General features: G+C 46.4%; 2 protein-coding genes across 2 annotated transcripts; one reads left to right on the top strand and one right to left on the bottom strand.

Annotated features, from left to right (window-relative positions):
- Positions 1-9,853: 9,853 nt before the first annotated feature.
- LOC148185144 (uncharacterized) lies at positions 9,854-11,122 on the bottom strand. Its single transcript, XM_088053423.1, has 2 exons — positions 10,318-11,122; positions 9,854-10,210 (listed from the first exon to the last, which is right to left on the bottom strand). The coding sequence occupies exons 1-2, from the start codon at positions 11,120-11,122 to the stop codon at positions 10,131-10,133; spliced, it is 885 nt and encodes a 294-aa protein (XP_087909549.1). The 3' UTR covers positions 9,854-10,130.
- FOXQ1 (forkhead box Q1) lies at positions 11,101-12,356 on the top strand. The gene has a single exon (XM_005526453.3). It carries the CDS (start codon positions 11,121-11,123, stop codon positions 12,354-12,356), a length of 1,236 nt encoding a protein of 411 aa, XP_005526510.2. The 5' UTR covers positions 11,101-11,120.
- Positions 12,357-13,975: the final 1,619 nt, after the last annotated feature.

Below are 13,975 nucleotides of genomic sequence, written 5' to 3'. Positions count from 1 at the left end.
ACTATAAACAGGTGGCAGCCAGGTAAAGAAAATACCTGCAATTCTCGAGGTGGAACACAGTGTGCAGCTTTTCAGCAGCAAATAAATTTTGAGGGGCAATCCCTCTCACCTTACACAATGTTTTTGTCTAGATCAATATGTGAAATCCTATCTTAATATCAGGATGAAGTTTGATTTAATGATGAAAACACCTTTTCTTTACACAATAATTACCTTACATAAATAATCTCTTAATAAATAGTATTAATAAATGAGCAGAGTATCTCAAAACCAGAGAGCCTCCATTTTAGGTGCTTTCTAAGAGAAGACAGCCAGACTGGAATTCACCTTAAATGCTTTTTGGAGCTCTGTAGTACATCCCAGGTGGTCACCTGGGAAGCCTTAGGCTTCCTTTCAGCTAACAGAAATAGGCACTACAGGGTGACAGTCACTTCATGTACTACAGTCACCTGTTTTGGGATGAGATTGAAGCAATTCCCTGATGTGACGACACATGCAGGCATTTAAAATTTCAGGCAGCAGCACTGAGAAACCACTATCTGCAAAGCAGAATATACATATTCAGAAATCCTTAAAGGTATAAATTTTCAGTTCAAGCTAACTATTATGTCTTTGGTTCTTTGGCTTTATTTTCTTGTTGCCTGTGAAATTATCAGTGTTCTCCACTGTTTAAAATAAAACCACTCTTCCTAATGCTGTAATTTTTGAACACTTTAATACCTTAGCCAATAGTTTCCTTGTAACAAACTGAAATGGTGTTTATATTAAAAAAAAATATATATTTAGGCTGCATTAAATCTTACCTCTGGAAAGGAAGACTCGCAACATGCAGAAAAAGACTGTTTCCCTGCAATGTTCTTGGGCAAAACTCTTCAGCATCACTGGGACAGAAACCCAGCCAACACACCCCCAAAAATACACTGCTGAAGGGAACAACAGTGCTACTCTTTCCTGTCAAGAGCAGATGGGAGTAATAATACCTTATCAAAGCTTCAAGGTGTAAAATGAACATAAATATTAAGTTGTATTTTGCACTTGCCAACTAAAAAGAGCCAGGACATGCCCTCAAGAAGCTGGCATGTGATTGTCCACACTATTTAACCAGCAACAAGCTTCCTGACAAGGGCTGTCCTTCTAACCCAGTACTTTCTCATGCCACACAGAGGCCTCTGTTCAGGAGATAACACAAAGGACAGTTCCCTCTAGACAGCACAGATGAAGCCACTTCTTTGTAAGGAAGAGAACTTAGCCATGCTAAAGCCCTCAGGGGAATTACTCTGTCCTTACTAGAGCTAAGGTAGCCCTAAAGACCGGATGGGACGTTGTGGGCACCTTTAAGTGTAAGATCCAGATTGTATCTAGAAGACTCACCATACCATGGTGTTTCAAATACTAATGAATACATTCATGCACAGGAGTAATTTTCCCAAATTAATTAGGATTACTCCTATGTATAAAAGTATGCCAGCGTAGGTGTGCGCAGAAGAGGTTCTGGAATGTCAGTCATCATATACCCATCAGTTCAAGCACACTCATAAATGTTTCTGTTTGAAAGATTGTACTAACCTTAATATAAAATACATGTTTTCTGGGTCTGATGACTCAAGAAGAACTTGCAAGTCTATGCTTTAACTCATTCATCTTATATAAATAAACTTTCCCCTTGTGAAAAGGAGTCCTATGGCATTAATAAATAGGGATCTTTCTCAACCAGACTCCGATTCTGTAAGAATCACTTAGAAACATTTAGACTAATTATTTGTTGTGAATTATTCACTTGACTCTGTCTCTTCAGTCAAGAAGCATGGCTCTATTTCTTTCAGCAGCACAAGCCAGTATAATAGAATACTCTCATATCCAACACCATTTAATTAAAGTCTCAACTGGGAATAGTCATGAGTCTGGCCAGAGTTTTGAAGGTTTGAATGCAGGCCCACTGCAGTGAAAGCCCCACCTATTCAGTTTGCCTCTGCATCTGACTACACCTATTTTCCTCAAGGGGCCAAACTTTAATGATAGCACATTTAAAGGCCAAAGTAGGGGTAAGAAGGTACTGGATGTCACATCCTGCCTTCAAAATTAACTCTATCGAAGTCACCAAGATTTACTCACAGAGATGACTATTTTTTAAAGTAGCACTGGAGGAGGACATTTTTCTCACAACACTTTGATAACTCCTAAAAAAGTCTTTAATCTGTGTTGGGCTTTGTTAAATTTCTTGGCACTGACCATATGTCAGATGGAGATTGTAAAAATGGACTGTCTTCCAAACCCTTATGACATAAATAAACCAAGCTATGAGTAAGGACTCTCATGATGAGTAAATATCTCCATTGCCTGATCCATCAATGTCGGGTGCCAGAGTTTACAATTCTCAGAGATGAATACTGAAGTCTGCAAATCTTTGAATCCCTTTGTGTATCAGTCGTGCTCTGTTTTTCTTTCATAATCTCCTATTCTTCACAGTTGCTAGAGATTTTCACTAGGAAAAAAAAAATAAAAGGAGAAAATATTTTGTACAGAAATTGCAAGTAGAAAGAACATTCCAAATGATGCACCCCATCTCCTTTAGGAATTACACACTGATGTTCAACCTTCATTTTTGCTTTCTTTTTTTTTTTTTTTAATTTTTATTCAGCATAAAACAAAATAAAACCAAAATCAACCACAAAAAAAACCAAAAAAAACTCCACTCCTCAACCACCCCTAGCCATGAAAGACTGGAAAAGTATACTCCAGGAGAGAAAATGCAGATGAAAGACAATCACTCCCAAAAGCACCATGGGAAACAAAAACCCAGAGAACTCCCTAGCCTGAGGAAAGCTGTAGAAATGAGCAGTCCAAAAAATTACACCAGCAGAAGCAGTCAAATTGGAGACTGTTGGGCATCCTGAAAAATTTCTACAGTCTAAGAAGAACTGCTCTGAAATGTGTTCTTGGTTGGAGCTCTCTACTCCAACTTTTTCCTCATCTTCACCTCTTCATCTCAGCTTTGCTCCATTTTCATTTTCCTCCACTACCTTTAACCTGCGTGATTCCCTCCCCCATCTATACATTTCCATTTATTTATTTTTTACAGTAAAAATAAAAAAGGTTCTGAAATTCACTTCCACCATGAAAAAATGTCAACACATCCCAATATTTTAAATATTTAATGCTTTAAAAGGGAAAATGATCCATGTAAAGAGAAACCCAAAGAAGCAGCTGTGTGCCACAGCAGCAATTACAATTCCGGAGAAGTTAAGATCCTGTTTGTGCCAGACTCCCTCTGTGCATACACACTCACTCTCTCCTCACGGTCCTGACTGACTTAGAGGGAAGGAGCCATTGCATTAAAGCAGATTTGGAGATGTTTAGTAAGACCTGGTCATAAGCAAACAAATCAGGACTACTGACAGGTTTACAGGGCAGAAGATACTGGGTGTGACACACCAGAAAATCACTTGCAGACATTAAACTGGCACAAGTCTGAGGACTGTATTTTACTTACCTGTCTTGGGCTAACACCCAAGAGAGACTTTTCTCTCCCTGCAAAGGTATGATGTCAGGCACATGGCAGTTCTTGAGATTCTGTATAAGCCAGCATTGCCAGAGGCTCTGTGCAGGTGTGGTTAACAGTTATTTAATGATTCTTCACAACTGCATGTATCTGTCTGAACATAAATACAGTCTGATCGTAATCTTTCTTTTCACACCATGAATTTGCCCTAGTGTTTCCACCCTTGCAGGTTCCCAAATGCCCAATGTCTGTTATTGCAGACCTGAGATTCACTTAATCATTTCAAACCATTCACAAGCACTTTGCTGTCCATGTTGGCTTGGAAAGATGAAGAGAATGAAGGCAGTATATTTAATACAAATACTCCAGTTCTTCACTTAAATTCTGTATGTTTGGCTCCCTGATGACTCACGGGACTCTCCTCCCTTCCCCATGTTTACACAGTGATGACAAGTGCTGTTAACTTTCTAAAAGCAAAATTATCAAAAAATCCCCAGAACACTGGCAATTCCTGGGGAAAGCTCTTTGTCTTTCTCCATTTCCAGCAGTTGCACGAGCCTTTATTCTAAATATTACTACAGTTCAATTAGTTAAAATAATTTTGAGTGATAGTTCAACTGTTTCTTTTCCAAAAGGTAATAGTTTTCCTAATTAGTCACTTGCTTTGATAAGGCTCTGACTTTTACTCTAATCTAAATTAACAAGACTTTATCTACTTGCATCATTTAAACACACCCTACTTGCAAATCTGGTATGACTAAAAACCATGACAAGTGCTTGGTTTCATTTTACATTTGCTTCAAAGTGCCCCACTTGGAGGTTAATTATTAATCTACTAAAGTATATGTAAAGGTTCAGGGAAGCAACAGGGTTAGTAGGTAGAGCAGTAGTGGAGGAATTAGGAAACCCATGTCCTATTCCCATCTTAGATCATATAAGTTTGGCCAAGACATTCAAAACCTGTGAACCTTTACTTAGAGAACCAAAATAGCAACACTGCACAAAGCACTTTGACATGTGTAGGGGAGAAATTTCATGGGTGTGAGGCAACAGGATGTTTATTCACACCTTAAAGAGACTGAAACTCAGCTAATCCCTTAAGAACTCACCTAGGAACTGGGAATCAAATACACAGCACATGCAACTCCATGAAGTAATGATTTCTTTACATCAAGGACCAGCTCCCCCAGCTCCCCAAGGTTTTACTGCATTTCTCTACCATCTGAAAGGTGGTGAAAACATGCTTGATTTCTGGAAGCAGTTTGCAGGCTGTAAATCCCCATCTCCCACCACCTGAGACAGTGGAGTAGATGTCTATAACTCTGTATAACTCTGCTCTCTGTTCCAGGAGTAAGCCAGCAGCAGCATGGACCAGATTTTCAAAGACACCAAGGGTTCTGGAGCTGTCCAGGGGGTTGCAGAGAAGGAAGATGGAACACAACAAATGGAGGACAGAAAATGCACGAGAGGTACAGTTTAGGGGTAGTACTGCCAAATCCTGCCTACCACAGGAAAGTCTGACTGTCCTGCTCCCAAATAGCTCCATTATAATGCAATTCATTTGGTCTTGGAAAAATAAAAATCCAGGAGGTTTTCATACCATTATTTATTTATAGATTTGGCTAATGCTTATATAAATCATGGGATTCCACCCAGAAACAGCTTTTTTGAAAACAAAGAAACAACAAAAGAAATCCAACCCAGAAGTAAGAATGTTAAATACTTATTGCTGTTCAGCTGGAATATTATTGGCAAGGTGATTAATTTGTTGATCCACAGTGCTATAAATAGTACTTTAACTTTGTTGAACTGAAACATATCCTTCATATCTCTAGTCACTGTTTACCCATGTAAAATATATGTGGGTTTGAGTTGGCTTAGGTGTACTCCAGCAAGGGCTAGCAAAGTTCAGTGAGTGTCCATCACATATCTGAAGTCCTTCATCCCTAGGTTAATTTTGCTGTAATTCTCTTGTTCACTTTCCTCCATCAATGCATGGACTTGAAGGCAGCGTGAGGCTATTGTAACAGCTCAGCTGGTGTTTCCTCATATCATGGGCCAGTGATAGCAAGCCTCTGGCATCAACACCAAGTTTGATGCCAACAGATATTTGGTCTGGCACCAGCAAAAACAAGCTATGATGTTTTCTTTTTAAGTTTGTTTGGCACCAGTAGCAAAAACCATTCACTATGCTTGGCAGAGAGCCACAGAATTTCACCAAATGGCTTCTGCATCATAACTTCATAACAAGCATAACACAGCGTAACTTCTAATTGCGATGGAGCCTGCCCCTTAGCAAGCAATTCTCTCCTGACAATTACATCCAGGATTATCAATACACGTGCTGCTTTCCAGTACCAGTTCCTTCCCCACTGTAAGAAAAATTTCCTTGAAGAGATCCACCAGCCCCTAAGTCCATCACCATTTGGATTCTGTCTCTCGTAGTGCAGTTACATGGAACCCGGTAATCAGTCATGAGAAAAGCCTATGGGGACAGTTACTAAATTAAGTCATCACAAAATATGTTGTAAATACTGTGTTGATTTAACCTCACCCTGCACTCTTTTATGACACGTATTCCTCAGACTGCAAACCTGCAATATATTCCAGAGAAGTTCACCTTATGCCAGTGTGGAACCTCATTCAAGCCCTGGAGGCTTAACACAGCACTAGTAAAGAGAGAATTAGCTATAAATTATCTGAGTCTCGGCACAGAGCAATCTCCATTTTGACAGTTCCCTGCTAAATGGTAGAGCACTTTCCAGTGAGGCCTTGTGGTGGATACCTCAGTGGACACAGCGCAGGACAAGGGCTTCAGAGAACTCAGTTCTACAGACAGGGTTGCAACTGACTTGCCAAATTATTTTCAGCAGGACTCACCTTCACTCTTTGTTGGCTGTAAAATGGGAGAGATTTGAGATTTATGGGTGAAAAGGATGGTGTAAGAATCTGGAATTCTTTCTCCAGTACTAAGTACTAAGCATTAATAACAAGAGCAATAGTATCACTTCCTTCACAGGAGAAAATCTGCATCTGCCCATTCTGTCACAATCCAGGGCTCTGGAGAAAAAAAAATTGCTTAGATGCAGACATTTTTTATGGAACATGAAGTGGGCACAGGGAGGAAGTGATACTAAGCTCTCAGCATGGGAAAATTTCATTCTGAGCAACATCTCCCAAGAAAATAAAGACTGCATGTAACAAAGTAGAAATGGAACTCCCCATTGTAAATTCAGCTCTTAGTACCTGCCAAAGACATGAGAAAATCTCTACCCACAGGGAATGGCTGTCCTTGTGAAAAAATGCCAGTCTTTCCCAATGAGGGAATTCACGCAGACATGCTTCAGTGATCAAACTCATGCTCTCAAGGTCTAAAGGAATTTCCACTAACCTCCTTTCTTACAGCTCAGTCTCTAGCTGGATTTCCTTCAACTACAAAAATATACATGGTGCAATTAGCCAGCCTACACAGCCTGTAGTTCATTTATGCATGCTAGGCACATCTCCTGCTGCGAGGAGCCCATCCAGAGAGAACTCTTTGAACTGCTCTATTGTTTCTCACGTAGTGTATTGCATTGTCCAGTTTGATCATTCCTGGCAAGGCAGTGCACTCCTGCAGCTTGCCACAGGAGGAGAAGAGATGATGGAGCACTTTGTCCAGCTGGTGCCCTGGACATCTCAGATGCACAAATAAGCTTGCCTATCACTAACTACAGGACTTTCCCAGTCACCACAGAGACCTTTATTGACCAGTTGTTCTTATATGACCTTACCTGAAAACCCCCTCTAATCTATAGTTAGTGGTCTGGAGAGAAGGCAGAAAAGAGAAGTAAGAAAAAGCTAGGTGAAAAAAAAAACCAAAAAAAAAAACTAGAATAAATATTTTTTTAAAAAAATTAAACCAAGAACATATCGTGACACACCTTTGCACAATGTTTGCTGAACTAAAAACCCATGTCTCCATGGTTTAAAATACCATGGAGACAACATAACTGGATCAACCAAAAATACACTCACAACCACCAGACAGTGTAGCATTTTTCTACATTTAGTAAGGAATATTTTTGTAATTAGTAGCTTGAGCAAACTGCAAAGGACTATTACAACCTTATCTCCAAATACCCATTGGCAGACTATTTCCGAATTAAATGAGTGAAATACGACAGAAAATGGGAAACAAAGTGGATGGCATGATTTTCAAGCAACCATTCACATTTCTCCATTTGTCTTTGACTGGGTACTGTTTTGGGTAGGAAAAGAGGGGATCATACATCAAAAAAAGTCCTGCTCTGCTGATCTAAAGAGGAAGAGACATTCCATTTTAGAACAAAGAATTAGATTTTTTTAACATTGCTTCACTGGAGGTTTTTGGAGGTTTTTCTTGGGGTGATGGGGGTTGGGTGTTTGGCTTTGCTATAATACAGCACATCAAAGTGCTTTTGATGTGAAGTTTACTTAACAGAATCAGTTTTTCCGATGATTGTGTTAATCTTTATAAACCTGAAGGCGATACTGTGCCTTTTAAAAAACTATGGCAGGAAAAGACTTGAGGTTACATATACTCTCAGTGGTGAGAGACGGGAGTAGTTGGATTATTTCACCACTTCTTACAACTTTGCTTGTGTTTCACGGGCAGCATTAGCAATGGGCTTGATATTGCTCTCACTCAGGCCAGGAAGGTTCTATTTAAACCCCGCTTGGCCCTTTCATAAGCACCTTCATATATTTTCTCTGGTCAGAGCCACCAGAGATTTCAGGGGACAGTTTACAACAGGCACTGGCTCAGAGATAGCAAAGGGGCCTTGAGCCACAACAAGAATCAGTGCTGATCTCAGAAAGGTTCCCTGCTCCCACCCATTAATAGCTATCTTTGTATTATTTTGAGTACAAGCTTCTGTCCCCTCCTAAATCTTGCAAAACCAGCTTTGCCATCCACTCCTAGTCTTGAAGTGTGGCTGTGAAAAAGCTTCTGTTATGTCTGACGTGTTTACCTACAGCATTTGAATGACTTTTTAAGTTCTTTGAATAAAGATAAGAGACAATGTGTACATTTTCCACACAAATAGTGGAATGGTAATAAAATAAACATCAAAGGCAAGTTAGCAAATCATCGCTACTTCACTGCTATTTACAACAAAAGCAGGAAGAGGAAAAAACCTACCCTTGCCATTGGCATCATCATAGAAAATATGAGTTTTGGAAGAATTATACCTTTTTCCCATACCCTTAAACACAAACATTGGCACCTACAGCTAAGACAACACTTTACTGAAGGATTTCAGTTTACATTACATGGAGATGACAACAACAACAAGGAACCAAGAGAGGTCTCCCTCCTCTTATTTTTGTCTTTCTGAATTGCCTGCTTTTCTCAGCTGGTACAGCTTTTGTAAGAACAGCAAGATATCCAGTGTATTATTATTTCTACTAAAGCTGTCAAGAATGCAATGAGAAGGACAGAAGAATCTCTCACTCTTCAGTATTTACCATGTAAAGTCATGCAGACTGAAGAAATGGCAAAGCTTTGAAACAAAATGCAGGTGTGTGTGGGGGGGGGAACATATATTCTATCCAAGAGAGATCAAGATAGAAAGCAGGGCTGTTTGTTTCTCCTCTTAGTCTTTTAAACCTGTCCTTTTTCATCCTCCTCTCCAATACTCCTTGAGAGCCAGACCACAGAGGCATAGTCCCTACCAGAGTGACTCTGCACCATTATTTATTCTAAAATAAGGTCCGATTTAGAAAGACTGCTTTTGGAAAATATGGAGCAATCCAACTCTTACTCCAGGACACAAAATTCGAAGCATATATATGAGAAATAAAACATAAGCACCACACTGGATTTCTGCTGATGTTTTTGTTATTGTTTTGCAGACGCCAGTGCTACTGCCCTATGAAGTGAAACGGCATTTTGCAATGGACTCTGAACTGTGAGCAGAACAGGGAGTTTTCAGAGAAGCTACTGACAGTTAGCTCTCTTCATTGAGTTGTTGTATCTAGCATAATGTTGAAGGAAAAAAAAAAAGAAAACCAACTCTGAAGGAGAGCAAGTCCCTGACAACTTAAACCAAAAAACAAACACAAAAAGCGCGGCTAATTGTTTTAGAAAGAAAAGCGTTGAGGAAAAATTGCAGAATACGTTGTCCCAAGTTTTATGGGAAATTTACAGATTCGCAGCGATTCAAAAAAATCTTAGTTACCATTAAAAAAACAACAACAAACCAAAACCTCTACAAGAAGGAAGATTTTACTAGAGAGTGCCAGTTGTAAGAGAGAGGTTACAAACACACCATCAAGAAGAGCTCAAGCAGCGCTACTACAGAAACAGTAGCACACATAAGGTTAAGGCTTTTACTAACTCTCTCATAGCAAAACTCCAAAGCATTGCCTACCTGTTTCCATTCTACCTCTGCACCAGGTGTGCTTATAGCAGAAGGAAAGAGAGACCAGGACTGAAACTATTTTGTCAGGTTACATAAATCATTAGGAATTCACAACTGCAAAGTCATGTATTATTTTCCAACAGGTTGTTGAGCTGTCATATTACAACTTGTTGCTTTATACGGCGCTATTAAAATAAATCACTGCACGTAACAGGTTCAGCTCTGCCACCTATAAGTCATTCTGCATTTTACACCTGGGAGGCGGGCCGGCTCTGCTTAGTCGCGCCGAACTGCGGCTTCGTTCGAAATACCCGGGAAGGGGAGGGACCTGGCAGGAGAAAACACAAACAAGTTTCGTAAAATAACTTTCCAACAAGACCTCGCTGTCATCTTGGCTAATCACGGCTCTGATACGGCTTATTAGGGCATACCCACCTTTGCTACCTTGCTTCTCCACCCACCACCCTTTCAGATCTTTGTCCTGGCTCCGCCTCTCGCCGGCGTTATAATGGGCTGGTCTGAAAGTGGTGGAGAGACACACAACCACAGGGGAAGGGAGAGATAATGACAATAACACTAATAACCCTAATAACCCGTCTGCTGCCCGCCTCGCAGCGAGGAGCCAGCCCGGCGTCCCGGCACTGACAGGTCGAAGCCGGAGAGAGCGGAGTAACCCCGACGGCCCTCGAGAGCTTCTCCCCGCGCCCGGGGAGCGCCGAACGGTAACAGCGGCAGCGCCCCCGAGGAGCACCGAGCCCGGGCGGACACGGAGAAGTGCCGGCTCCGGCAGCCGCCCGCCCTCTACTCGCACCGGCTCCACGGGGGCCGCCTCGCCCCTCTCCTTCTGCCCCATGGAGCGGCGACAGTAAACAGCGAGAAGGACAAAAAAGGGGGGCGAAAGGAGAGCGAGCACCCCAGTGGGGGAGAAGGAGGTGGAAGCCCGGAGGGATCGCCCAGTCCCGAGGGCGGCAGGGCACCGCCGCCCGTCCTCGGTGCCCACCGGCCGCGAAGGGGCCGGCCCCTGCCAGCGACCCCGGCCCGGCGGGCTGAGGCGGGCGCGGAGCCCCGCTGCCCTGCCCTGACGGTCTCGCCTGCCGCCGCGGAGCTGTCCAAGCCGGCGAGGGGACAGAAAGCCCCCGTGTCCCCTCGCTGCCTCCCGCCTCCCCTGAGGCCGCGCCGAGGGGCGGGGGCCGCGCCCGCCCAGCGGAGCCGCGGGGTGCGGGGGGGCCGGCGGCGCCATGGCCATGAAGCTGGAGGTGTTCTCGCAGCACTATGAGGACAAGCTGAGCGCCGGCAGCGACCAGGAAGGCAGCGGCTCGCTCTCCCCGGCTCCGGCGGGGGGCGAGCTGGGCTCGGACGGTGGCTGCGCGGCCAACAGCCGGGGGGGCGGGGCCGGGGGGCCGGGGCATCCCCCGCCGCCGCCCCCCACGCCGCAGCCCCCGCCACCGCCGCCGGCCGAGAGCGCCAAGGGGAAACCCTACACGCGGCGGCCGAAACCGCCCTACTCCTACATCGCGCTGATCGCTATGGCCATCCGCGACTCGGCCGGCGGCCGCCTGACCCTGGCCGAGATCAATGACTACCTGATGAGCCGCTCCCCCTTCTTCCGCGGCGCCTACACCGGCTGGCGCAACTCGGTGCGCCACAACCTCTCCCTCAACGACTGCTTCGTCAAGGTGCTGCGCGACCCGGCGCGGCCCTGGGGCAAGGACAACTACTGGATGCTGAACCCCAGCAGCGAGTACACCTTCGCCGACGGCGTCTTCCGCCGCCGCCGCCAGCGCCTCCGCCGCGCCGCCCCGCCGCCGCAGCCCGCCCGCCCCGCCGCCGGCTCCCCGCCGCAGGTGCCGCAGGAGGCGGCCGGAGCGGGCGCCGCGTCCCCCGGCGCTTCCCCGCGGTGCTGCTGCGCCTCCTCGCCCTGTCGCTGCGCGCCGGGCGACAAGGAGGCAGCGGCGGGGGACGGCGGGGCGAGGCCGGCGGGCGGCGGCGCCGCCAAGTTCTCCAGCTCCTTCGCCATCGAGGGCCTCCTGCAGCGGCCGGCAGGACCCCGCGCCGCCCCGCAGCCGCCGCCGACACCCCGCGGCCGCCTCCTGGGGCCCGCCCCGCCCCCGCCCCCGCACCTGCTGCCCGGCCCCTACCCGCTGCTCCCCTACCCACCTGCCGCGCAGCCCCCGCCCGCCGCCGCCCTCTACGGCGGGGGCCTCCTGCAGCTCTGCGCCTACGGGCTGGGAGAGCCGTCGCCGCCGCCGCTGCTGCTGGGGGGCGGGCGCCCCGCGCTGGCCCCGGGCGAGCCGTCGCCGCTGGCGGAGCGCCCGCAGGCGCCGCTGTCCCACGCCGGCACCCCCAAGGGCGGGCGGGGACCGCCGCCCGGCTCCCCGCTCTACGGGCACCTCCGGCTCGCCGGGCCGCTGCCGCCGGCGGCGGGGGGCTCGGCCTCGTTCCAGCCGTACGCCGTGGAGACCCCCCTGGCTTAATGGAGCCCCCCTCCTCCCCTGCGAGGGACCTGCCCGGGGAGGCGTGGAGGGGGAAGGGAGGAGGCTCTGGATCCCGCACTTTAACTCCAGAGGCGACCACAGCCTCCAAGCAAAAGCCTCGGTGACTGTGCCTTAGTGAAATGACAGTGGGTTTAACTTAAGCCAAAAAAGAAAAAAAAAAAAAAAAAAAAGGAAAGAAAAAATGAAAAAAAAAAAAAGAGAGAAAAGGAAAAGAAAAGAGGAAAAAAAAGGGGGGGGAAGAAAAAAAAAATCAGCTGTCGGTTTGGACATAGCCATGAGCCTCAAGTGCTTCTTACTGTTCGTTGACACTACTTGACTTAAGCCAGTCCCTCGCCACCTCCTTTCTATGCCCCTCTCTTGTCCCCACACCTCCTGCTACCGAAGCCTGGGGCAGCAGAGCGGGGGTGCCCCGCGGAGGGGCGCGGTGGCAGCCGCTGGGGGATGCGCTGTGCGCTTGGGAGGGCTGGGAGGAGGGAGGGGGCCGGGAACAGCAGGGAGAGAGGAGGGGAGGGGGCCGGGGTCTGCTGTGGAGCCGTAGGTCTGTACTGCAAAGCAATGCATCACTGTGCCAAAAGAAACCTTTTCTCCTGTCCGGCAACTAGCATTTCGTGGGAAGGGAGGATATTAAATTATTTATAAAAGTAGTGTTTTTAACACAAAGAGAGTGCAGCTTTTTTAATTAATTATTGGAGGGGGCGGGAGAGGGGAAAGGGCTCCAGGAAATGTCAGGCGTTGTTTCCTGTACTGACTGGTGTTCTACATATATGGTCAATACCACTGCTACTGGAAAGAGAAGAGTAATTTTTTTTCTTATTTTCGTGTTTGTATGTAATATATATATGCGTGTGCGTTTTATTGACGCTCGGCCACCATGTTTTTCCGGTTTTTTTCCTTTCTCCTTTCCCCTGAATAAAAGCTGCCCCCTAAATAAAGGCGGTAATAAGGAGAAGAGCGTGATGTCTGTACTGGCGTGAGGGAGGGAAGCCTGTCATGGGACAACCTTGACCGAGAAGCTTGGCTAGGTCTGCGGGGGCAGCAGGGCTGCCCACCCTTTCATCCCCATCCCTGCCGGCGGGTAGAGGTGCCACCTATGGACCCGCCTTATTTTAGTCACGGGAGATGAGAGGTTCTTCTCTTGGGCTGCCACCAGATATGAAAGTCCTCTGCAATTCCTCGAGTCAAATCAGAATTTCCCGCCGGCGCTCAGCCCTGCAGAAATGCTGGAGATTTGCAGGCGGGGCGATTTGCAGGCGAAGATCTTTGCAGGCAAACTGCCCGACGTAGGGGCAGCCTGTGTACATCTGACTTCCTTTTTTTTTTTTTTTTTTTCTTCTCCTTTTTTTTTTTTTATTTTATTTTTTTCCCGCGAATGACAGCAGGCGCCGTGTAATCCTGTTGTCATCTCTCGGTCCAAGGAAAATTCACTTCAGGAAGGCTGCCGGCACTACAGGGCTCTGGCTGCTTCTGGTGGGGACATCCCGCTGGCACCTACAGCGGGCGAACACTCGGCGGGGTGAGGGCTGGGGAGTTTCTGCTGGTAATAAAAAGTTTGCACGCGTTGCCTTCTCTCGAAGGGCATTATGCTAAGCCTGATTTGT

This window comes from Pseudopodoces humilis, chromosome 1 (assembly GCF_049639895.1).
Source record: "Pseudopodoces humilis isolate 2021_Gansu_Grassland_sample_001 chromosome 1, ASM4963989v1, whole genome shotgun sequence".
NCBI lineage: Eukaryota > Metazoa > Chordata > Aves > Passeriformes > Paridae > Pseudopodoces > Pseudopodoces humilis.
This window is presented reverse-complemented; position numbering and strand designations above follow the sequence as displayed.